Source organism: Parus major, unplaced genomic scaffold (assembly GCF_001522545.3).
Source record: "Parus major isolate Abel unplaced genomic scaffold, Parus_major1.1 Scaffold288, whole genome shotgun sequence".
Taxonomy (NCBI): domain Eukaryota; kingdom Metazoa; phylum Chordata; class Aves; order Passeriformes; family Paridae; genus Parus; species Parus major.
The window spans coordinates 99,589-124,632 of record NW_015379270.1 but is presented as its reverse complement, the minus strand read 5'-3'; the positions used below and the strand labels follow the sequence as shown (position 1 = coordinate 124,632).

Sequence of the window (25,044 nt, the reverse complement as noted above, 5' to 3'; positions counted from 1 at the left end):
CTCCTGGGACCGTAAACAACTCGGAGCGATGACCTGGCTGGATATGCCCTGGTTGGAATTCAAAGCCAGGCAGCGCTTCGTAAAACGCTTCAACGTTTCATAGCCTGTGGGGCTGCATCTGGTGCAGGAGCAAAGGATTTGGGTTTCAGATGGTAACAATGCCATTGGTTAACTATGAAAAGCAAAGGCCACTTTGCACAGCTAGAGCAATTCCTCCAGAAGGCATTCACAAAGCATAAAAGTAATGCCCGCATACAGTCAGAGGAGTAAATGTTGGATTTCTCCCTCACTTTCTGGGGCAGCTTCCAGTACCACAGTTCCTACATAGCAGTAAGTTTTGGAATCCACATTGTTATCCTTGGACCTCCCTGAATCTCAGAAACACTGAGAAAACAGCTAGGACTTAGTTTAGAAAACGGCAGGTCCTCAGGGTCAGGCAGTAAGAGACGACCAGAAAGCAGATTGCTATAGCTAGCTGCTGTTTCAAAGGCTTCCCAAAAACCTGTATGAAAAAGTGTCCATGTGGCCAAATGCCGAAATAAAAATAGCCTGTCTCAGATGAGACTAAAAAACCTCCACCAGTGCTTGACAAGTGACAGCTGACAGTGAGCCCCATGGAGCCCCCCACACCACACAGGGCAAGGGCTGCCCCGAAATCTCTGCGTGATGCGGTCCCAGGAGGCTTCCACTTATTTAACAGCTGACTTTTAGCTGCTCAGAAGTGCCAACAGCTGGAGAGCTGGGGGTTAACCATCCTCATACATAATATCTTGCCCAGGAAGCTTTTCCCACCCAGGCACTCTACACCTTCACAGCTAAATTCAGCCCAAGCACAGCTGCCAGCCTGCCCAAGCAACCACATCAAGATACTCGATTTTCTTCAAATGCTCCCCCCTATGTAACACCCTTCCATCATCTTAAATAATACAACCAAGAGTGGCACATAACATTTTAAGATAAAAATATGCTACTTCTGTACTGGGACACAGCAAAAAAGCTTCTGTCCAACTACAGGCCAGCTCTGAATACCAACACAAAGCTATCCCCTACCCAGCTTTGGGGAACACAACTCATAATTTTAACAAGGGTTAAGAACTCCAGATTTCCAGATGGTTGAGAGATGGAAGTACCATTAAAGCTGGAAGCTTCAAACAGCCAGGAGATTATAAAACCCCAACACAGCTGACATAACCCTTTCTTTAGTCCTTCTAGAACAGGCTAATAACAAAAGTCATCACCACAAGCATGAAATCCATTGACAAGCTCAGGATTTAAGGATATGTATTTACAAGAGCATGAAGTAACACAATAAAGGGGAATGGCTTCAAACAGAGTAGGTTTAGATGGGATATTGGAAAGGAATTGTTCCCTGGGAGAGTGGGCAGGCCCTGGCACAGGGTGGCACTGGATGAGCTTTAAGGTCTCTTCCAATCCAGGCTGCCAGAACCAAAATTCAATACAAATTTCCTTCTTTATCTACTTATATGTAAAATTCCCGTATTTTCAACTCCCAAAATGTTGTTTTCATTTATTTTCTATTTAAAACAACCTATTGAAGAGGCCACTTGCTTCACGTGAATATCAGAAATTGCTAACCAAGTTAAAAACCAAAATTATCCTCTACCCATCTCTTAAATTGCAACCTTTCAAGCCAGTCCTAAAATAAAATGCTATTCCCTTTTATTTTAACAAGAGATTTTAAAAGATTTAGTGAGTTTCAAACAGCTTGTCAGGGTGTCAAAAGATAACCAGCTTCCCAAAATTAAAAGCAGATTATATTTAAAGTTGTTGCATATATATACATTTCTGCCAATTAAGGGAAGCTGGCTTTCAGACTTCTTTTATAAAGGGAAAGCACCCTGGGGTAGTTCTTTTAGCTGGATTCAGAGGGCAAGAGGGCACTCTGGCCTGGCCTAAATATGCAGGTACTGCATTGTGTGTGCACATCAGCAGTTCCAAGGGGATCCAGCACAACCATTTTCAACACTGAACACAGAACACAGCCACTTTGGAAGAAGGATTTTAAGAGTTAAAGTAACACAGTGGAGAAGAGTCTAACTACGAGACTCAGATTATAAAGCTGGTACAAATTATTACATGAGTAGTCTGTTTTTCCAATATAACCTTAGATCTTCATCAGATATTAGAAGGGAAAGAAAATAAAACAGAGATGAGTAAAGAAGAGGCAACAATAGCCATCCTACAACCTTGTCAATAAAGCACTAAGAATTCAATTAAATCTAATGGAACCAAGCCCATTTTAGAAATGGTCAGACTCCAGTCCATCCAAAGAAAATTCCTATTTTCTCATCTCTTTCCCCCACTCCCACAGGGTGTGACAGCACTTTCAGGCAGCTCCCGGGGGGAACACAATGAGCATGGACAGAATTGCTCCACAGCACCAGTGCCAGGAGGGCAGAGCACAGGCAGGGACAGGCAGGACACACTGGCACTGCTGCTCCTGTGCCCACACATCCCCTGGTACTCTGCAGCTCTTCAGCTCACAGCTGCTTTGCCAGCAGTGCCAGGGACACCCCAGCACCACCAGGCCATCCCCTCCTGCTCACATCCCCCCACCACACCTCCCCAGAGGCTGCCATTCCCCACCAAATGAAGGCAGGCAGGAAATCAGTTTCAAGTCTCTACTGCTGTGAACACTCAAGTCCTATCCCACCAGTAATGCCACCTTCCACCAGCAGTGTCACAGCCTGGCTTTCTGCTCTAAAGGATGAGTTCTTTTACCCTGTCAACATGGGAGTTGATACTTGTGGCAACAAAAGCTTCTGATAACTCCTTAATCTTGTCTTAAATCCATACACTGCCTCCAACACTCCTGCAGTTTGCCAAAAGCCACCTCAGAGCTCCCTCAGGTTATGGCTGTTCAAAGTGGCACACAAAAAGCTTTCTTGCAGGAAACCAACTGAACGCATCGTACCTTTCTAACAAATTGGCTAACTGGTCACAACAGAATTTTGAAGTTAAATTTTCCAAGAAGAATTCAGTATTTAGCTTCAAGATGCCCCACAACTGGCCTCCTCCTGCTCTTTGGAAATCCTTAAGCCAGACATCCTCTGTGATGTACAGCTGAAAAAACTCTTTTCCCTTTTCATAATTCATCTCACTGCTCAGTTCTGAAGAACCCTTCACTTAGAAGCATGAAGCAGAAAGACACTGAGCTCAATCAGTTGGCTCATTCCCCTGCATTTGCAACCTGAGCCATCAAAGCATTCATGCCTTCTCTTACCTCAAGCCTTATACACAGGCTTAGGCTTTTTAATGTTAAGCTTTAATTTTTGGTCTGTTATGTAAAGCTGTACAACAGGAGAGCGCAGTGGATTCCTGGGATCCCCATCTTCACAGGCAGACACAGAGAGCAGAAGCCATCAGCATTCCAGGGAATCAGGAACAGCCTTGCCAGTCTGACCCAGAAGAAATTCCTTTCTTCAGCCCAGTGTGGAAGCTTCCCCAGTGCCAAGCACCTGGGTTCAAGCTCCAAAACACCTCCCAACAGCAGCAGAGGGGCTGAGCCTCCAACACACAGCGAGACCCCATGGGGAGCCTGCAGTGGGGAGCAGGGCTGGGCAGGAGCAGTGGTGCACCTTCTGTTAACCAGCAAACCTCTGAAATGCCTGTAACAAACACTGCAACAATGCTGAAATTCAAGATGTTCACATCAAATGCTTTCCCAAAACCAAGTCTTTTCTACAACCACAGCAGGATCTACTCTGAAAAACCGTTTGATTCCTTATCTCCACTTTTTTGCTCAAAACCTTAAAAAGTTTTATTACTTTATAAGAAATCAAAAGTCCAAAGCTTTAAAGGGCCAGGAATCTTACTGTAGGATATTTCATTAAATTGCCTGCTGTAACTTATTCCTCCATTGTGAAAAACAAGAAGACTTTGAAGATCCACTTATATTGATTTAGTAGGCAGCCATGCTATTATTCATTCAAAATAGCTCTTTTCAGTTCTTTGTTTTTACCCCCAACAAATAGGATTTTATGAACAAGCATGCTCACTAAAATCATGTACTCTCTCAATCTTCTTCTCGACGGGCTAAAAAAAAAATTTTTAATTTTCTCTGATGAGACAAGTTATCTATTGTCCTAATCATCATCATAATCCCTGTCTACATCCATTCATCTTTTTTTATTACAGTAACTAAACCACTCCCTACTCTAAATAGTGGCATTATTAATGCTACTTTCCTGTCCTCCACTGAAGATTAATTGTGCTCTTTCTCTATAATCCCACTGCTGCTGACCAGGACACCCAGGCTCTCCTCTCCACTCCTGCCCCTGCTGCAAAAGGCAGCTGAAGGCACCAACGCCAGGAGATTTGCTGAGCACATGCACAGGGTTTTCACACCATGCTTTCCTTGTTCCTCCAGTTCATGAATTCAACTGGTCTGACACAATACTGGCTGGTTTCTGAGGTGGACACAGTGTACATAACCAGATATATTGGGAAGTTTTGTCTCCCTGCTGTTACTAGCACTGCTGGGAACTGCAATCCTCCTGGGCACTGGCAGCAATAACCCTTCCCTCTGTTCTAGCTCATTTTTCACCACTTGCTTCTCATTTCCTCAAAGACCAGTTTGATTTTTCATTTTCATCACCAAGAGCTGCTCTGCTAAACCTGGCCAAACACTGGCCCAGCTTTGACCCTGGCTGTGCTGCACCTGTGTCCCCACAGAGGATGGTGGGCACCACTTGTGTCCAGGAGATTCACTGATCACCCACCAGCCTGAGGAAACAGGCACAGCCACCCCTCTAACACCAGAATCCACACAAGCTGCAAATAGCAAAAAGGGAGGAAGAAGAGAAGCAACATTAAGGTGGGAAGTTATTTCACTCCAGCACCTCTCAGTTATGAGCTTCATCTCCTCTGTCAAAGCCAACAGAGCCGAGAGGTTTTGGCACCAAGCCTACGTGCAGGCTCAGAACCAAGAAGAAACCATGAAACATGCAAAAGGGTCATCTGGAAGGTTTTTTATCAGTCTCTCCTTCCCACCAGCTTCTCACTACAATATTCAGCTACAAATCCTGCTCAGGGAAATTCTCAATCCCAAGGGCTGAGCAGAGCTCCCTCTCCCCCCAGCATCACTGAGCCCTTTGGAGGCACCCAGAGATGAGCTCTAACTCTTGATTGAGCAGCAGTTGAGCACCAGCAATTAAAGCTTGGAGTCAAAGGAGGCTCTCTTGCTGTTTGTTGTTGTTAAATTAAGCCAACTCAATTAGCCCCTTACATTGCAGCCTTCTTACCTTGATCTTTCTTTGGTCTGTCAACCAGGCTCATCCAGAACTTAGAACCATTTTCAACTAATATTTCACCACTCTGCAACTTCAGCTACAAACAAGTAATTAATGCTAATGAGTTTTCCCTTTTTTGCAGCAGCAGCCGTCACCATTAATACCAGTTGACTGGGTTTCACTGAAGCATAGAAAAGACTCATGACTGGAAGAATGATAAATGATTTATGAGCAACAATATTTACTAGTGCATATTTTAGAGTAAGTCAGCTCCATAGGCTTTTCTTGCAGGTCTGCTCCAAGAAAGTAAAAAAGAAAATTATAAAAATAAACATTAGATGTGAGGAAGAAAGCCTGGAATATTTAATTAAGGTCTTCACATTCTGTTTGGTGCTGTTTACATTTTACATAGTCAAGAAACACGTCTCTGTCGAGTCAACACTTGGCTCTTCCTCCTACAGTGCCGGTCTGTATACAGTCAGATATCAAATAAGTTATTGACATATTTCAGATGCAGCCCCATAAAATTCACAGCTGCGGGGAGCACATTAACTTTTGAGCCTAAACTGAGTTTTTAACTGCTCTTCAAAGAATAAGCCCTTCTGTTTCTCTTCTCAACCTCTACTTGGGCCATCCAATTTCCAGACCTATCCAGTTACATTACTGTTGGATGTAATGTAACGGTAATTAAATGGTAATTACCTGGACACCAGCCAGGCAAGTGGAGAACCCACAAGTTGAGAGGTGCAGAGTCATTAGAAAGAGCAACAAAGTGAAATGGGAATGGTTCTACCTGCTCTGAAGAGCCACAGTTGGAGAAGCCACCAAATGCACACTCTTACCTTGCTTGCGAACATCTTCCACAGCTGCCACCAGCTCCTCCTTCAGGAACTGGCTCTCCTTTGCAATTTTGTCTCCTTTCTCCAGGAAATTCTCTGTTGCTTGCTCAACTGAAGCAGCCAAGACATGGGCCTTTTTAGAACGGCCTCGCTTTTTATTGGAGGGGCCCTTGTTGCTGGTGTTAACCAGTGTTGTTACCTAAAGCATAGATGGAAGGGAAAAAACCCAACATCAAATTGAATGTTTATTCATTTGATAGTAAGAAGGCCACATGTATTTTTTTACTACATATATATATTATATTTTAATATATATTAGTATTATTATTATATATTATATATATTATTATATATTTTAGTATCTATTATACTTATACTATTTTTTTTAGTGTATTGCTAATATCCACACTACTGCCAGCTCCAAAAATTAACCTAATGAGTGTTTCTCACATTTAAACACTACCATGCTTCTTGATTCTTTAGATGACCAAAATAAATGCAGCTAAACAGCCCAAAGATTTCTCTCACCAGCAGCACACCTCAGAAGTTGATTTAAATAATGGAGATCTATTTGTATTTATGATAAACTGCAGCCTCAGTAACAGGCCAGAGCTCTCTGGCACCACTTAAAAGAAACCAAGGTAGGGATAATTAGTTTGGGATAACTCTCCAGTCATAAAGGACCCCAGAAAAGGTTGAAGTCTGTGCCAATGAAGTGTAGACACATTATCTTTTCAGTCCAAAACAGAGCTGTAGCCAAAGGGCTGAATGCAGAGCAAAGGACTTGGTAGAGCTCATTATTTCCCTAAAAAACCCACAACGGAACTCTCATAATTATGCTGAAATCAACAAATATTTCCCAACTCTGTGTCTTAGACTGACACCCTGCTGGGAGCAGGGCATCACCAGAGGCCAGGAGACCCCCAGGTACCCCCTGAGCTCAGGATCAGGATCCATCCCCTTCCATCCAACACAGGCACGTCACAAAATCCACACACACTTCTCCATTTGCCTTACTCTTTCCTCTCCTTTTTGGAAAGCCTCAGAAAACGCACACAAAGCTGCTTCAGAGGGACATTAAATTACAACACTGAAGAAATTACTGCTCTGGAAAGCCCAAGGACTGCTGACATAAAGGTCCTCAGAGCTGAATCCATCTTCCCAGCTGGCTGATGCAGAGAGGGAAAGCCGTCAGTTGGGAATATCGCGGTTGCTTAACGGGGAGCATTTGTACTGGGTACTCTCAGTTCATCGTGTTCTACAAATAAAGAATAAGTTGCAACAAGGCAATTTGCTCCAGTTCCCTCTCTGTATTTTGCCAGTCACATCATTCAGAAAGTGGGGGATTGCCAGTACAGCCTGTTGTGCTTATTCCTTGAGGAGTAAGTTACAGATACTGCACTTGGTGAAAAAGGTCCTGTGAACAAGTTTGCTCGGTTGAGTTTGCCAAATTAGGACAATTTCTTTTAAGCAAAGACTATCAGTAACTTCAGCTAAAAAGCCTCATCATCCAACTGCCCACCTGAGGATCCAGAAGGAACAAGTAGCAGGTACAGACAGCAGCTTGGTGACTAAAGGGAATAATACTGGAAACAAAATTTGTTCATTCCTGTCTGTACCTAGCAGGAATTCTGTCCAGCTCATTCTGTCATTTTAGACATTTCACATTCCAGGAAAACAATGCTGAAGATAACAAGTGAACTGTCTCCTGTGTACCTTCTCCTCCAGACCTCCTAGAAAGTCTCTTCCAAGAATTTTGAAATACCCAATACACACAGCTCCCATTTACAAGATTTACTTCAGCCTTCCTGTGCTCTTCAGTGCTTTCCACTGGGGCACATACACCAAACAGAAAGAAGTTTTTATTCACAAATCCAGCCCAAAGTGTAGGCACGGAACATTATTTCAATCAGAAGTGCAGAAATGCATGTTAGCAACTACTGTGTCTAATCAGGTGCTAAAGCAGCACAGTCTCCCTGGACTCACAGCCAGTGACTGTTCCAATGAAACTGAGCAAAGAAACTGCTTGCAGACCTTTTTATTTTTAGTCGTGTTTTACACCTAAAATTTAAGCTTTGTGACTTAGTTAAAATGAAACACCAAAACAGGCAATCGTGTTTATGACTATTTTGCCCCATCTTTTTCCTACCTGTGTAACAAGAGGCTCGAGCAGCCTTTCAACTGCCAGTGTCCTTATCTCCAGGCTTTTGGGGTCCCATTTGAAGTTCACGTTGGCTGCAGTGACAGCAGTCATTTCTGCCAGAAGAAAAGAGCTATATGAATACAATTTTTTATTGTTAAGGCATCTTAAAAATAAATTTAAATGAAGCCTGTTAAACACAAAACATACACTTAGTGTAAGTGAATGTTACAGCATCTCCAGAAACATCAGTTTTGATTCAAACCGTGTGAGTTTGACATAATGTTATGACAATATACAGATATTACCTGCACATTTTGGTTAGAAAACAAAACCAGAAGCCAATAAACCCACACATAAACCTGCAAAGCCACTGCTGTTTTATCAAAGCAATGACAAGATCAGCAGTGCTACTCACCGCTGGTCCCCAAGCAATGAAGAGGGACCACAGGTAGTAGAGGCACTTTGCCAATGAAGCTGGGTGCCCACTGCCCAATTTGCACCACTTCCCATCCAGGGCCAGCTCTCCTGTGCCCCCAGAGCAGCCCTCAGGCACAACCCAAGGCATGGGGGAGCAGAAGGGAATCCTTCAGCAGCTCCAGAATGCTGCCCACATCCTCAGCTCCACCAGTCACTGACCAAAGGCTCTGCCAAAGCAGGAGCCAGGTTCAACCCAACCCACACACCTCCCCCTTCACTCAGTTCACCTTTGGGGACTACAAAGGTAAAGGAGTGAAAATAAGCCTCACAAAGCCAGAAAATCCAGCTGGTTCATACTTAACAGCTTACATATCTATTACACTTCTCCTTAACATTTGCATAGGAGGGAAAAGCAGATTTGCATGAAGAGATCTGTTCAAAGCTGTCACTGAGCCGTTCCTTCCCGTTACAGTTTTATATCAACATCCCAACGGAACAGCAAACATACTTATGGGAAAAGTTGAGTGAAACTACTAAAATAGCTCTGCTGTAGAGACCAGCAATCTAAAAAAAAATAGAACTAAAAATAAGGAACTACAACAAATCTCTGGATTAACACCATGATGCTGCACATTACAACAAAAGAATAAACTGAACAATAATTTCAGTAAAAATGGATTTGAAGTATTACAGATCCATAAAAACAATTCATATCACTTCAGACATAATAGATTCTAGACCTTCCTGTGTTGGGCTGACCTCAAAATTCAAGATTAGACTAAACCTACATTTGTAACTTTTTATTTTGAAAGAAGTCAGGAAGAAAAATAGATTTCCTAAATCTCTGTACACCCATCTTCCTAAATACCTACTGTAGAGGTCATTTTAAAGCTTATTAGCTGATATTTTTAATCTTTCTCTGGCCAGGGCATTGCCTGCACAGCATCTCAGCAGTCACGTTGCTCTGACAGCACCAGATGTCCCCAAGCTGCCAGACGAGCACAACATCCCGTTGTTTTTCAAAAGCAGGAGGCAAGGCACTAATTTTGGTAACCAACAATGTTTACAACACGTACCAACAACCAACTGCTCTCTCCCGACCCCAAGAGCTAATTGTGCACAGGAGGGCTGCTTTGTTCCCAGGGAAGAATAAAAGCTCTGGGGCACTGGAGGAGCTCAGGCTCAGCTGGCCCAGGGCTGCTCCCCAGCCATCCCACGGCAGAGATCACTGCAGCACTGCTGACCACAGCTGACACACTGAAACACGACTTCACAAGGTGCAAGGCAGGAATATCCACCCAGCTGAATTCAGCTCCCCACTACACCCATGCTCCAAGTGCCCACACTGCTGGGAGAAAAATGTTAGAAGCTGAAAGCTTAAAAAGAGAGAGACTAGAAAAGCCTGACTGATGCTGGTGTATGTGTAACCCTTCTGATGGTTTGCACTGAAGAAACAGTGGGTACAGGTGAAGGCTCCCAGCTCCAGAGCCCCCAGGGAGCCACAGGAAGGGGGAAGGTGGTCACCTCCTGTCCCACCCTACCTCTGACAGCAGCCTCTAAGCACTGTGAACTCATTAATTAACCTTCTCTCTCAGTCCCTCCTTTCCATTTCACTCACCCACCGGCTTGTGCCACAGCCCAGATGCTGGCACAGGGCACGCTGTGAAATGCCCTTCACCCCCAGGTAGCTTCCCACCCTCCACAAGGAATTTCAATGCTTTATTCCCTCCCCATTAGCTTGGCACGAATGCTTCCTACGCAAGAAGCCAAGAAAAATACACTGACAACCTTTGTGGTTTCTGAGAAACAGAGCCAGGGCTCTAGAAAGCCCAGCAGGTTTCTAAAGAAAGGCTTTTTCTGTGTAGTTAATGCTGCTACACCTCTGGCAGAAACAACGTGCAGGACAAGGTAACCATGAGAAGATACATTAATTGTATTAGTAGGATAATAAAGGCAATTCATCTGAAAACACGTTAGTATGATAGTTCATGAATTGGCCAAAAGTAATGGTCTATAAAACCACTTAGTAGCAGTGCTATTGAAATTTATCTAAAAAGCGAAGCTTGATATCAAATAGCCTGTTTGGCAGCAATGGCTCGGCTATCATTTGTTCATTGCAATAAATATGTTTATTCAATTAAATACTTGTGGAGAATACAGGAACAGGCTATAGGTTACCAACACATGGGTGAGATGGGCTTAGGGGATAAAAGGACAACTGCCAGGGCCCTGGTGTGGCATGGCTGGGATTCCCCCCAGTTCCCTGGAACTTGCCCTTCCCCTGTGACTGCTCAAGCTCTCCCTCAGTGAATTCAAACATGGGAACTGGTAGCAAAGCACACCATGGGGTATTGGAGCAGAGTGCTTAACCCTTGGCTCCTAGAGAGCACACCACAACCCCACTGCAGTCACTCCAACACCTACAGGGAAAGAGGACATCCTCTGGAGGAGGAACCCACTTGCAGAGAGCAGTGCAGCGCTGGTTTGACAGCCAGGACAGCCCAGCTGACATGGGAACAGGTTCTCCATGCCCCAGCCCCACACATTTCAAGGACAAAGCAGCACGGACCACACAGAGGAAGAGTGAGCAGCGCTGAATCTCAAGTGCAGGAATATATAGAACAACACCACTGCACGGGGAGTTGTGGTTGCCCAGCCTGTGGTTTCATAAGCAGCAGAAAAGCTGCTTAAAGACCAATGTTCATCCTCCCACAACCCTCCAGGAACTCATTCCCATTTGCACATCACACCCCCTCCGTACTGGCACAGCTTTCCCCACGCCTGAGCGATTAACCAGATAGGGAAGGGCTGATTTGGCTGAAGGGAAAGAAATCCATTTTTGCAAGGTGGGCTGAGATGCCCATCTGGCTCACCATGCCACCACAGACAGCGCTATGGCAAGGGGAGATGGCACCATCAGCTGGCACCCTTGGCAAAGCCACTGCAGTGGGAACACGGGGCAAAGCTGGATACCACAGCCAAGCTGAACCAGGAGCCACTGAAAACTGAGCATCAAGCAGAGCTTCTGCAGAGAGCAGGAATGTGCTCCCCACACATCTGATGCTCAGACATGTGAAGTCCCAACCTCCAAGCATGCTCACCAGCCCCGCAGGTTAACTGCAAACCCTTTGGGTTATTTTCCTGTTCGTGATGGTCCTCGTTACTGCAACATAGATTTCCATAGCAATGCAGTGTCTCACTGGGGCTTAGTGCCCTGCAAGGACACGAGGACAGGGACAGCACAGGAGCTTAAAGAAGCCACTTGCAGGAGCTTAAAGAAGCCGCTTCCAGAGCTCTGTTCCAGCCAAAGATCTGCAAGCAGAATCATCCCTGGACAACTCTCTACAAACAGTCTGGATCTCATCTACAGCTAAAATTTAAGGACAAGTCTCCATTCTGCTTGAACCAACAACCACTGCTGCCACCCTACTGCTCCTCTCCCTGCCCAAAGAGACCCACACTGGCACAGGCCTGATGGGGTGAGCCAATGCAGGGAGCTGAGTCTTGGGGTAAGCTGTTAACTAAAACTTCCCTTCCCAGGTTCCTGTCCTGATGGGGAAGGTGGGTCTGCCCAGGGAAGGACCAGCACAGAGATGAGTTCTGCTTCTGAAGTATCCCCCAGGGCAGGCCCCAGCCCTGCTTGGAGGGAAGGATGAACAGAGAGATGTCTGAGCTGCTGGGGCTGCCAGGAACACACCAAGAGTGATGTGCACAGTGCTCCTTCCAAAAGCCACAACTGAAGGTCTGAGTGTTTTCAAAAACTGGTAATTCAAGGTTTTAAGAATAATTTCAGATACCTACTTCCATAATACTGGCATGCAAATAATTTTTAGATAGTGGCAAGCAGAGGAATGCAGCTCTGCAGCTGCTTTGCAGAAGTCCCCTGAAGGCACCCAAGGCTTTTCCAAAAGCCCATGGAGAAGCACAATTTAAACAGCAAGCTTTGCACCCCAGCAAATCACAGTAAAGCCTAAGTGTTCAGGGTCCTGTTGTTCCAGGCTGCACTCCCACACACACACCTGAAGGCAGGACTGGCTGTAGCTCAGACACTACTGAGTGAATCCATTCCACCTGCCCTGTACCAAACCATCCTGCAGCCACCCCACCTCCAGGCAAGGGTAAATCTCTTTGGGGTACACAGCAAAAAATAACTGCCTATCTCCTGTGCTTCAGCCCCACCACCTAGTGCTACCTGAAATGTCTTTAACATGAGATCTGCTGTCAGTCTTCACATTTTAACTCTCCTGCCAGGCTGCTTTCTAAAAGCTTTTAGCTGCACTCACTGATTTCCTGGTTTTTCTCAGGGAAGCCGGTATTCAAGGAATGGTCTGACTGGCACAGAGAGGAGCTGACCTGGCCTGGCACAATAGACCACATGCTGAATTCCAGCATTGTGCTAGCCAAAATACCTAACACAGAACGTGGGACAAGAACATTTTATACCTGGGAGGACATTTTCCACCTGAACAGCCCTGCTGCTACTCCTCAGCCGTTCCCCACTCTGTGGGGCCGATGTGCAGTAAAAGGTATTTCACTGCAGTCTTTTGCAGTTTCTTTCTCTCCTATGTCTTTAAGTAGTACCACTCCTTTTGCAGGATAATCTGGTCTCTTACCTTGCTTCCAGATTGTCTCTAAATATACTGTACTGCATAATAACTCTATCACCCATCACTGGGGATGGAACACGGAGGGACTCAACACAACGACCCAGCTTTATCCTCCAGACAGAAAAAGACCCAGACCCCTCTTTCCCAATGGAATCCTTTTGCTTGGCTTGTTACCCAAATACCCAAGCCACCTGACAACCAGCAGGGATCCTTGACCCCTGCTGAATGTGACAGACAAGAGATCAAAGATCTTCAGGAGCTGGGTATCTAACACACACCATTAATGCAAACCTTCTGAACAGTTTTGGTTTCAAAGAGATTAAGGCACACTTCAATAAAACTCAGCTCACATGCTGGGGCTTCATACAGCCCACGGACAATCCAAAACTGCTTTTCATATAACTAAGAGTATCCATAAAATAAAAAGTTTCATTCTTTCCCTTCACAGTCTCCAAATTAATTTGTCTGCCCTGTTCCACAAATAAAGCAACACTCAGCAGCCAAATAGCTGCAAGTCAAGGATGTTTGGTGTATGTGATGCTTTTCAAGGAGGATTTAAGCAGGTTTTATTTAAGCTGGTTTTATTTAACATCAAGTATACATAACTGAAAAAAGAGAGTCATCCTCTTCTAACGTAGCCTTCAACCTTACATTCCATCTGCTCAGCTACCAAACCCTGCCCCCACCAAAAATGCTACACAGGTACTACTCCAGTAGAAATCCTTACTGCTAGAATTTCTGAGATATTAATACAAACTCAGGGGTCATGTTGTGGTAAAGTCCCTATTTGTATGTACAGGATGAGTTTGAGTTGAACCTGTCTTACAAGACTCAGGTCTTGGTGGCAAAGGTGGGATGTACTGCCTGTGCCTGTGTTATTATACTCTGGAGTGCCTCCAAGTTCCGAGGTGTGAGTAGATACACCAGCCATGTCCTGCTTGGTGTCAAGGTAAGACCATCTCCACCTCATCCCAAACTCCTGGTTTTCAGTGAATACAATTCTACTAAACTTTCAGGTGTGGTATCTATACAAATCCTGGATAAATACATGGGAAATAACTTCACTGAATAAAACCACCTTCTGTAGAAACCAATGACCATGTTTTCCTTGATGGAATTTCCTGCCACTCAAGTCTATTCAACTTCACTACACCTTTTGTTTTGGGGTTTTTTCCCCACAAACTGCAGTAGCCACCCAAGAAAAAAGACAACATTCAGGTTCAGATAAGCCTGTTTCTCACCAGTGCCATCCCAGTTCCAAGTCTCTTAATCTGCTTTCATCAATTTTTCTCTGCTGCTCTTGTGGAGAAGACCCACAGAGGTATGTGAAACACTCATCAGACAGACAGCCTGACACATCCAGTGACAAACAAACACTTCCCTATTCTCCACTGATTTAGACCTTGCTACTGAATTGAGAGATGAAACCTAATCCAGTTTCCCTGCAAAAATCCATGGAATTTCTGACTGCTTTCACTCCCAGTGGAGGCAGCAGCCACAGGGAGCTCCTCACCTTTTCCCTGTGGCAGCAGAGCCCCAGCCCAGCCCACGCAGCATCAGGGGAGCGGGCACAGGCCACAGCAGCAGATGAAGGAAGGTGCCTCGCTCTCCCCCAAGCAGTCTGTGTCTCCTAGCACCTTCCAAACTGTCACAGTGCTGGGGATTCGAGTGACTCCTCATCAGTCAGAACCAGGAACGTGCTCTGTCACTACAGTTTTCACTCCTTCACTCAGGTCCTGCTGCTGCTTCAGGGTTGGAGGCAGGCTCTGCATAAGCAGTTTCACTGTGCTGGTCCTGGGAGCTCAGCAGAGATTTCACAGTGGCAAATACGAAGTTTGCTTGGCAGAAGCTGGTGCCAACAGTTATGCAAGTGTTCAGCCCAGATCGTTTCTTTTCTGACAGAATTGTTTTACTACAAAGGATCTAGAAAGGAGGTGCATGGAAGACAAATCACAGGCAGCACGAGCAATTAGTGACTTATTTATGTCACACTAAGGCTCCAGTTCATGGATGACACCCTGAAAGAATACAGAGCCAAATTCAGGCCTATACCCATTTAATATCATATGGATAGCCCCAGCAAACTTCCAATTCATTTCTGCAGTTTTCACTTTCCAAAACTCATGCATGATCCCAGCCTCATAAAGAAGACTGACAGGGTATCAAGAGTGCTTTAGAAGACACACATGCTCTTTGTAAAAAGGACAATCTCCTCTAGAACTGAGATTAATTTTTATATTCTGGCTGCAGAACTTCATATTTGGGAAAAAAAGGATGTGTCATGACCAGCAAGCTATTATAAATAATAATATATATAATAATAGTTGTTATGAATAATAACCACTCACTCTGCCTTCACGTGCATGTTTGTGCATTTTATGCTGAAGACCTTGAGGAACACCACAGAAGAAAAGTTCCCAGATCAGAACAAGTAACTACCAGATGTGTAAGTGCTGTATTTAGCTGCTCCTTGGGTCAGGACTGCGAGGCTCTGCCCATGAAGGACACCACACCAGCAGTTTAAGCAAATATCAACATCTCTCATGAGCTTCTCTCTACAGAGATGGCAGCTTCCACCTCCCAACCTCAGCCCCTGCTCAGCCACATCTCTCACACTGAAGCTGTAGGCTCAAACTGTAGGTTCACACCACAACATGGGGGCTCAGCCTGGACACAAGATGTCAGAACCCAGGAGACTCCTGTGCATCTGCTGGACCACTTGACTTCAACTACCAAAAGCCCTTCCACCCTCAGTGCCTCTTTCCACTCTTGAGGCAGAAAACTCCATGAAGCTTCCCTAAATTATTGAGAAAGAATTAAAGAACAGCTTTCTGGCACTCTCTGAACCACAGCACACATTTCAGACCCTAGGGACAGGCACTCAGTGCTGATATAATAACTAGGCTGTGGCTTCAGAGCATGGCCCTTCAAACCCCAAACCATGCCAGCACAGGTTCCAATTACCAACCTTAAGTTAACAATGAATGCAAGAAGGGGCAACCTTTTAACAAGATAATTTTTGCCACAACTATATGTTAAATAAGAAAAAGGTTGTTATAAATTAGTCCACTTTATCAGCTGGCACAAGAATTTGCCACAGCTGCAAAATTGATTTTTGCTTAGCCTGCAAAACCTCACTGATGGCTGGTAATAAAGGGAAAAGAAAACCTGGGGATTTTTGTTCTGATCTTCTTCAGCACTCAGCCTGCAATAAAAAGTGCTGTTTATGCTAAAGAGTCAGAAATAACCAGAATCTGACCCCACTCAAACTGCATTTTCATTCCTAAATTGATATGCTGTTATGCAATACCCTTCAGTGCTTTTAGCTGACCACATCTTCGAAACCTAGCCCTTCATTAGCAATTTAAAACTGTCAGGAGTCCACAAATACTGGAGCTGTTGGAGCTGACACACATGTTTTGGAAAAAAAATTAAGAAAAAAGACTCCCTATAATTAGGGGGTTGATGAAAATTTACTTAAACATGGAACAAATGGACAGCCTTGTATCACCAGAGACTAAATACCATATTCTCCTCAGCATAGCAGCAACCAAGGACTATGTAACTAAAAGTTCTGTGTTTTAAGAATGGAAAAAGTTCTCCAGTTTTTTTTCTCCTTTTGCAAAACCTACTAGAAACACCCACTGAAGCAAAAGGAGAACATGAGTGTGAAGGCTCTTCAAAGTAAAATGTTTTCTAAGTTTCCTATGAAAACTCCTTCAGAAGTCCTTTTGCAGTCCTCCACTTTGATTCAGGAACACTCTGTCAGTCTTAGCTAAAAATTACAAAGTAGCTTTTTTTAAAGAAAAAAGTAACAAACCCACAGGTGAGGAGACCGAGAATTTCCCTTGGTCCTCAGGACAACCTTCAGCAACATCTCTGAGCTATAAACAATGAGTTCTTCTCACAGGAAGAGTTGCACCATCACCACACGCCCTCAGACAACTCTCAACTTGCAGCTCCACCAACACACCGTGAGTTTGGGAGGGGGAAGGCAGGAATTCACAAAAACAAACCCCAGAAGAAAGAGTGAGCATGAATGGGCTGCACAAGCGTGGTTTGGAGGAGTGAGGCAGCTCGCAGTGCCTGCGCTAAGGCTGCACGCCCTGACACCCCATCTCCTCCAGACTGCGGGTTCTGCAACGCTGGGGCACCGACTGCTCACAACTTACGGCTTCTCCAGAAGAGCAGAGCAAGTGATAATAAAAACACCGTGCTGTGATGAATTTTTGAATGATTTCCAGAGTTCCTGCACAGCCATAAGCACCTTTTGTCAAGTACAAACTCGCTAAAGGTGCACCACAGCACATGGGAGCCAGAGCTAAGTGTGACCTGCCTGGGCAGGAACCCTTCCAAGTCACTGCCCTCACAGAGAGATGACCAATTAAAGCAACTTCTGCTAAAAAAACAAAAGTCACTGTCCCACCCACATTCCATAAAAGCAAAATGAAGGAACCAGGTTTGAGAAAAAGGAGTCACTGCTTGGATGGTCTTGCTGGGGAAAATTTAATATAGTAACAAAGCCATTTACTAAGTAGAAACCAACTCAAATCTGATTAAAGACACATTTTTCTCTCTCCACCCCTTCTTTTCACCCCCAGGAACAGGAAATATGACAAACATACAGAACAAAAACCAGATGAGCTAAAAAATCCTGTTCCATTGGCTTTGCACCAGTGCTTTGCCTGTGGTTCTGCTGAACACTGCATCTTTCACTGACAGCCATTGACTTTTCCCTAGGCCCATAATAATACTCTGTTAATCAAATAATCATATTCAAATTGTCTTAACCAATTCTGTAAACTAAGTAAACAGGCTTAGAACACCTGACACTAAAGTACTGATGCATAAAGACCAGAAATTAACTTTTTCTCCTTGAGGTTATAAGCTTTGAACCCTGCACAACTAATCTGCATTATTCTGTTTTGCTACAAATAAACCCTCTAGCTTTTTTTTTTTTTTTTTTTTTTTTTTTTTTGTGCTACTCTTATTGGATTTCACGTAATTATTTTTTCTCCCTAACCCCCAGCTAGGAGGGGAAGAACCCCTCTCACAATCATACTGCACTCTTCTCTGTGCCTGTGCAAAGAGGTTTGTGACTGAGGACTCCACCAGCAATGAAGTGCCATGGAGTAACAAACACAGGCTGTGCCCACTGTCCAAAAAAGCCTTCCCCACGTCTCCACTTTCAGGATGCATTGTTTAATGTTACTCAGGAAATGTGTTTCCATCTGCAAGGGCAGTAGTTTCTAATTAAACACATCTTCCAGAGAGTGGAAGTGACAGGAACTACAAAGCCATAGTTTGTACCAAAATTTAAACTACTCCAGAGCCTCTCACAGAGCCAAAACAGATTCCTGCTTTTCAGTCAAAAGATATTCTGTATCTTTCATTCTGCTTGTAGCTCTTATGAAGTCCTTTGACCCAGAAGGTTTCTAAATGTTAAAGCCATGGAGTCACCAGCTGAACGTGTGACAGGAGAGCAGCTCTGCACCTGCAGCCAGGACTGTCAGAGCCATGTGGGCTCCTGCCAGCACTGGCCACTGTGGCCACCAGGCACATCTGCACAACAGCCAGTCCAGACTCCAACTCCTGCCTCAGGAGCCTCCTAAACTGCTGGACCTTGGTAGAGAACCAACGTTACTTGTTTGTTCTTCTCATGGTTTTATTGCTTGTTTTACTGCCTGCCTGTTGCTTTCACTTTTGGGGATGGCTTTACACACTGCCACCACCCAGGAAAAAGGTGGGGGAGGATAAGAGGGAGAGAAGATAAATGATGATAAATGATTGTAGGGATCAGTAAAAAGAAAAGTGGCAGGGGTCAGTAATTACGACCAGAAGGAGACCCCAAACCCCATCCCAGAGCATCCATCACTCCACAAAGGCATCAAAGAGCCAGAGGATACTGCTCAACGGTGCAACAGGCAGAGCTCCTGCTTTATTTCCTCCTTCAGTGCTGCTAACAGTCGGCTCAGCCAACACCAGGTGAAGGGCTTGTAACTTAGGGCCTCAGACAAGGGCTAGGCTAATAAAAAATTGACAGGACCAGTACAACCAGAACCCCCTGATGAGGGTCATGGCAGGACAGAAGTCCCAGCTGTAGCAATCAGAACACACCAAGCCCTCTGTGCACCACTTCCAGTTCACTGTTCAACTTCTCACCTTTGAAATGAATAAATAATGGAAGTTTCAGGTTGCTTAGACTCCAAAACATCTGGACATCAGATACAAGTTGGAATGAACTGTATGGTTTTAAGTGAAGTTATTATGAGATGTGTCACTTGCACACACATCCACAGCCCATCATGAATTATCCAGGACCAGGAGCAACCCTTCAGCACTGAGCAGCGAGACTCTCGAGGTCTTTAAGTCATGCTAAAAGGGATTAGTTTTACAAGCATACATTACAAGGACATACTTGCAAGAAAGAGGGCAAAAACTGGCAGCTTGTACATCTTGATTAGTTGCACTCACACCCACTTTCACCTTCTTGCTTCTAAGCTCACCACAGCTCTCTCCTCTGCTGTTCAACAACGATGGCACTGAATTCAATATTCCAGTCAATTAAAAAAAAACATTTACCCACCTACAGCTTCAGCTGGAGATCTCAAGAGCACTTTGCTAAGATGAATACTGACCTGCTCAGTGTTACACAGGTTAAACACCGTTTTATAGGCACACAGCTCAGCCCTGTTTACATGAAAAATTCAACTGACCTTTGTGGCTCTGTAAAGCTACATTGCTAGTGCAGCCCTTGTGCAGACCATTTATTTAAGTGGATCTTCTGTGCTCAGGTTGTATCAACCAGAGAAAGATATAGAAAAAGAATCTCCCCCCTAGAGCCTTAGATCTGCATAGATATCACTTCTGTAAGTACTCAGAATAAAGTGAATGGAAACTCTGAGCCCTCGGGGAAGTGGGAACAGCAGTGGAAGGCGGAGCAAGGAAAACCACACAGGCCATCAAGGCCACACGTTCCTGATAGCACTGACCCTTACTGACTGAAATGGAAAGCCACAAATTCAGTATTTCCCTGAATTTCCTCTTGACCTGCTGAGCAATAGCAGAACTGCCAGGCCCACAATCTCCCCTCAGTTCCTTCAGTTAACCTCCAGGCAAAAAAAAATATTTTTTTTTCATTTCTCCTGACCCTTCAGCACCTACCCACCCACCAAGCTCATTAGTTTCAGCCTGTTCTTTAAACCAGCTATTGAAGGCTACTTTAGAACAGGGTGCACCAACGGTGCCTCTTCTACCCTCATTTGCACCAAAATCTCATTTGCTCCACATCAACTCCTCATTTGCTCAACATCAGCTCCACACAGAAGTTCTTCTTAAGCATATACAGTCATATGCAGATCTATTCCATAATAGGGCACTGATTGCTGAGAAACTGGGTGTTCTTTGGGAAGAACAGCACACCACAAGCTGAGATCTCACATTACGCCCAGTGCAATCCTACCTGCCCCACTGGTGCCAGCTCCGTGTCTGCTTTGCTCTCAAGCCCCTCACTGCCAGAGTTTCACTCCTCCTGGGCTGCAACATCAACACTCCCCTGTCCTTGTGCCACTCCATGCCCTAAAACAGAGCTGCCAGAGAAGCAGCTGCTCTCCAGCTTGGCTTCATGTTCCACCCTCTGCCCTGGTAATGGTTATTCGTTTAGATACTGCTGGTCTCATGATTGCTTTTTCCATCCCTGAGCTTATCAGAGAATGGTTTGGGTGGGAAGAGATCTTAAAGCTCATCTCAGCCCACCCCTCCCATGGGCAAGACACTTTCCACCAGCCCAATTTGCTCCAAGCCCCATCCAGCCTGCCCTTGGACACTTCCAGGGATCCAGGGGCAGCCCCAGCTGCTTTGGGCACCCTGTGCCAGGGCCTGCCCACCCTCACAGCCAAGAATTTTTCCCAATATCCCATCTATCCCTGCCCTCTGGCAGTGGAAAGCCATTCCCTGTGTCCTGTCCCTCCAGCCCTTGGGAATTCTCTCTCTCCATGTTTTCTGCAGCTCCTGCAGGTCCTGCAAGGCCACACTGAGCTCACCCCAAAGCTTCTCCTGTGCAGGTGAACATTGCCAGCTGTGGCAGCCTTTCCTCCCAGCAGAGCTGCTCCATCCCTCTGCTCATCCTGGAGCCTCCTCTGGCCTGGCTCCAGCAGCTCCAGGTGCTCCCTGTGCTGGGCCAGCTCTGCAGGTGGGGTCTCACCTGAAGAGGTGAAGAATCCCTGCCCTTCATCTGCTGCTCACAGTGCTTTGGATAAACCCAGGATACTTTGGACAAATTCAGGCATTGATCCCCGAATTTAAAGCCTTTCAGAAGAGGCTCTTGGGAGTCTAACTGATTAATAAGTAGCTGTCTTGTAAATTAGAGGAATTTTAACAAAAGGGAACATCAGACTGGGGGAGAATTTCACTTGGCAAACTGTGTTAGTTTAGATCTGTATATTGAATAATTTCTATCACTTCACAAAGCATGGGGAAAAAAGGTTACTCCTCTAATTCCACCAGAGATATTTATAAACACATATCAAAGGACTAACAGATGTTTTCTGTAGTGCATCTAGGATTAACAAGCAAAAATATGTAATCATATTGAGAGAAAAGGTAGCTGACTCTTTAAATCCACCAGTCACAAGGAATTATGAATCATATTTAACTATCAGACTTGCCCATAGAAGAGTCTGGACTAACCTTCTGCACACCAGAAATCAGTTACACCCATTCTCACCCTGACTAGCAGATAAGGAGTCTCAGTCACTCGAGAAGAACAATCCCACTTCCAGTTTCAGTGACTGCATTCCTCCTGCAACTCCTTCACCTCAATAAATCCATCTGCACCCAGCTCTGCTTCGTGACACAGCAGGCCACTCTCAGTGCTTGTCTTTCCAAAGGAGCTCATCCAGTCAGGGTGCTAGCATACAATTTTGTGGTAGCTCTATTTTAAATCTCATTTGCTGGATTAAAATAGTATGGAGTTAAAAGTAGTAATTATCAAACATCTGCACTTTCTCTAAAGCTGCAATGCTGTTTAACCAACGCACGAGCTATAAACTCACTGAATGGAGCTATTCCAGATTAGCTGTAGAACAGTTCGGGTGAATTCCCACAGCAGTAACACATCCCATTCCTCAAGGTCACACTCACAACACTGAAGTTCTGCAGCACAAGATTTTGAGTGATGTCAGTAGGAAAAAGCAGGAAACCCCATCCCTGGAAGCATCCAAGGCCAGGCTGGACAGGGCTCAGAGCAGGGTTTGGGCAGCAAGGTCTCCCTGCCCAGGGCAGCAGAGTGGAACCAGATGAGCTTTAAGGTCCCTTTCAATCCAAACCAGTCTGTGATTCATCATTATGCTGAGTGACTGTCCCTAACAAAATGGCACTCAGTCCTCTTTTATTCATCATGTTTCCTCTGGTGTCCAGCAAAGCTGAGAGATGCCAGTAAAACAGAATCCAGCAAATCCTAAACAGCATGGCCACGTGGGCTCTCGCTCCAGACCAGCCCCTCTGGCCACCTATGATGAGCAGGCTGCTTTGGCCATTTGGTATTTTTGTGATCTTGACTAATTCTCTGCACAAGAAAGGTCATTTAGAAATCAAAACAGTAACAGCAGATGTAAATTCAAGGCAGGCCTGAAGTCCCACTAAAGTGTATTTCCAGCTCATAAACATTTCAACTTAATGCGGATTCCTCTGCAAGATCAATTTCTCGATCTTACAGCTGCAGAAGGAAGATATTCATGCTGCTGAAAAAACACAAATTACTTTTCTATTACATCTCCCAGTTAACTTTATCAGACCAACAGAAGCCCTATGAAGAAACTGCACATTAATGTTTGTCCTTACACATGTCAGCACAGAAATGCTGATGTTTCAAAGCCTGAAAATTCATTGTGAGGAAGGTATTTACATTTGTATTTTAAAGCATTGATTTGAGCACAGGATTTCTAATCTCTGCCCACTGTGCTCCCCCCGGCCACCTTGTGTAAACTTTAAATCTCCAATGCAGAAGCCTATTATTAGAGCTGGCTGAAAAAAAATGTAAAGACTGAAAGCACATTGTTTGTTATGGAAAAGGTTAGTGCAAAGCCTTTCTAAAAACAAAACCTACTAAACCTTTGTCTGTTTCCGCTGAGAAAAGTCAAAACATTTCTGTGATGTTTTAGAAACTGTTTCTTTGAAAATGACGAACAGTGACTCAACATCAAAGTATGTCCTTCTAAACAGGATGTTTCGATTCAGAAGGGTGAAATAAGTACAACAAAACACTTAACGTGGCCTTGGTGCCCCAAGACAGAGCAAAGACTTCACCTAGCGTAAAATGAGCTGGGTTTTCACCTTCATCAACACAATCCTGCCTACAAAGCAAGGCAGGAACTGAAATAAACAACTCCAGAGCCTGGTGTAGCCAGCAGGACTAAGGAGCGCAGCCTCTCCCACCTCCCCAGTCCCAGTGCAGGAAAAACACAGGAAACCAGGAACTAGAGCACCAGTGACTGAAGCATCCAGAAAACACCTCCTGCACAACTCCCATCCCAAAAAAAACACAATAGGCAAAGCCAAACGAAGGGGGAAGGGCAGCAAAGAGCTCCCAGACTGGTTCGATAGATAGCCCAGACACGCCTGGAGTCATAACTCCGAAAGCCGGGCTGAGGACACGGTCCCGGGGCTCGCGGCCCAGCTGGGCCACGGAGCCATCGATGACCCTCGCCAGAAGACACGTCCTGGGCACGGCTGTACGGGCAGACAGGCAGGGAACCGTGCCTCGATCACATCCGATTCTTCACTAAACATAACTGGAACACGCACTTTCCCGCAAACTTTCGGCCCGAAAGATTTTCGGCGTTTTGGACTGGTAGGAGCACTGAGTAACAGGCGGGTGGCCCAGGGAGCCCAGGGCCACAGGCAGCAGGCACGGGGGTCACACAGAACCCAGCAGCGGACGCGCTCTCCCTACTTTTCGGTCGGGAAAAGTAGCACGAAACTTTCTGTCAGCGAAGGAGAGGCTCTCGCCTTCCAGCACAGGAGGGGATTAGCGGTGGGTGTCACAAAACGTGGCGGAGCCAGGCGGGGCCGCGGGGTGTTCCCGGCTGTTCGCGTACGGGATCAGCAGCACGGCCGGGCCCGGAGGAGGGCTCGCTCCGGCTCCGGCGGCACCGCCCGGACAGGCCACGGCTCCGAAAGGCACGGAGCGCTCCCGGGGGGCTCCCGGCCCTGCCCGCAGCCGGGGAGCGGCGCCGGGGCGGCCCCGGCCGACCGGGGAGGGGCCTGGACACCGCCCGCCGCACCGAAACTTCGCCGGCAGCGGCCCGGCCGCGCTTCTCCCGCGGCAGAACGCGCTCGGCGGCCCCGAGAGCCGCGGTCCGCCCCGCTCCCACGCGGGCCCCGGCACAGCGCAGCCTCCCCAGCCGCGCCCGACTCCCTTCCCACGCTTCCCATCCTCCGCCCCCCGCCCCAACGCCTCCGCAGGGGGGCCCGGCCCGGCGCCTAAAAGTTTCTAAGTACGAAAACCGCAACTTTACCGGGGCAGAGCTGGACTGGGTGGTAGCGGCCGCCCTGGCTACGCTCGGGCCCGCCGCTTTGTCCCGTCCCGCGGAGGAAATGGGCTCTTCCGGCGCCTCCCCGCCCGGCCCGGCCGCTCTTCCCGGCACCGCCCGCCGCGCCGCCCCCGCGCCCTGCCGGCGCCGCCCGCCTGCAGGTGAGGGACGGCGGGGACGGGACGGGACAGGGCGGGAGCCCCTCGGACAGGGCAGGAGCCCCTCACCTGGGCAGGACAGACGGGATCCCCTTAC

At 46.1% G+C, this 25,044-nt stretch overlaps 1 protein-coding gene across 1 annotated transcript in view; it reads right to left on the bottom strand.

Moving 5' to 3' along the window:
• Positions 1–24,883, bottom strand: part of CTNNA1 (catenin alpha 1) — a 117,702-nt gene extending 92,819 nt beyond the window's left edge. The window contains exons 1-3 of the mRNA XM_015615852.2: positions 24,775–24,883; positions 8,241–8,347; positions 6,095–6,290 (exon numbers count right to left, since the gene is read on the bottom strand). Coding sequence (XP_015471338.1) covers positions 6,095–6,290; positions 8,241–8,345 — 301 coding nt within the window. The 5' untranslated portion in view covers positions 8,346–8,347; positions 24,775–24,883. The remainder of the gene's footprint in view (positions 1–6,094; positions 6,291–8,240; positions 8,348–24,774) is intronic.
• Between the last annotated feature and the right edge of the window lie 161 nt (positions 24,884–25,044).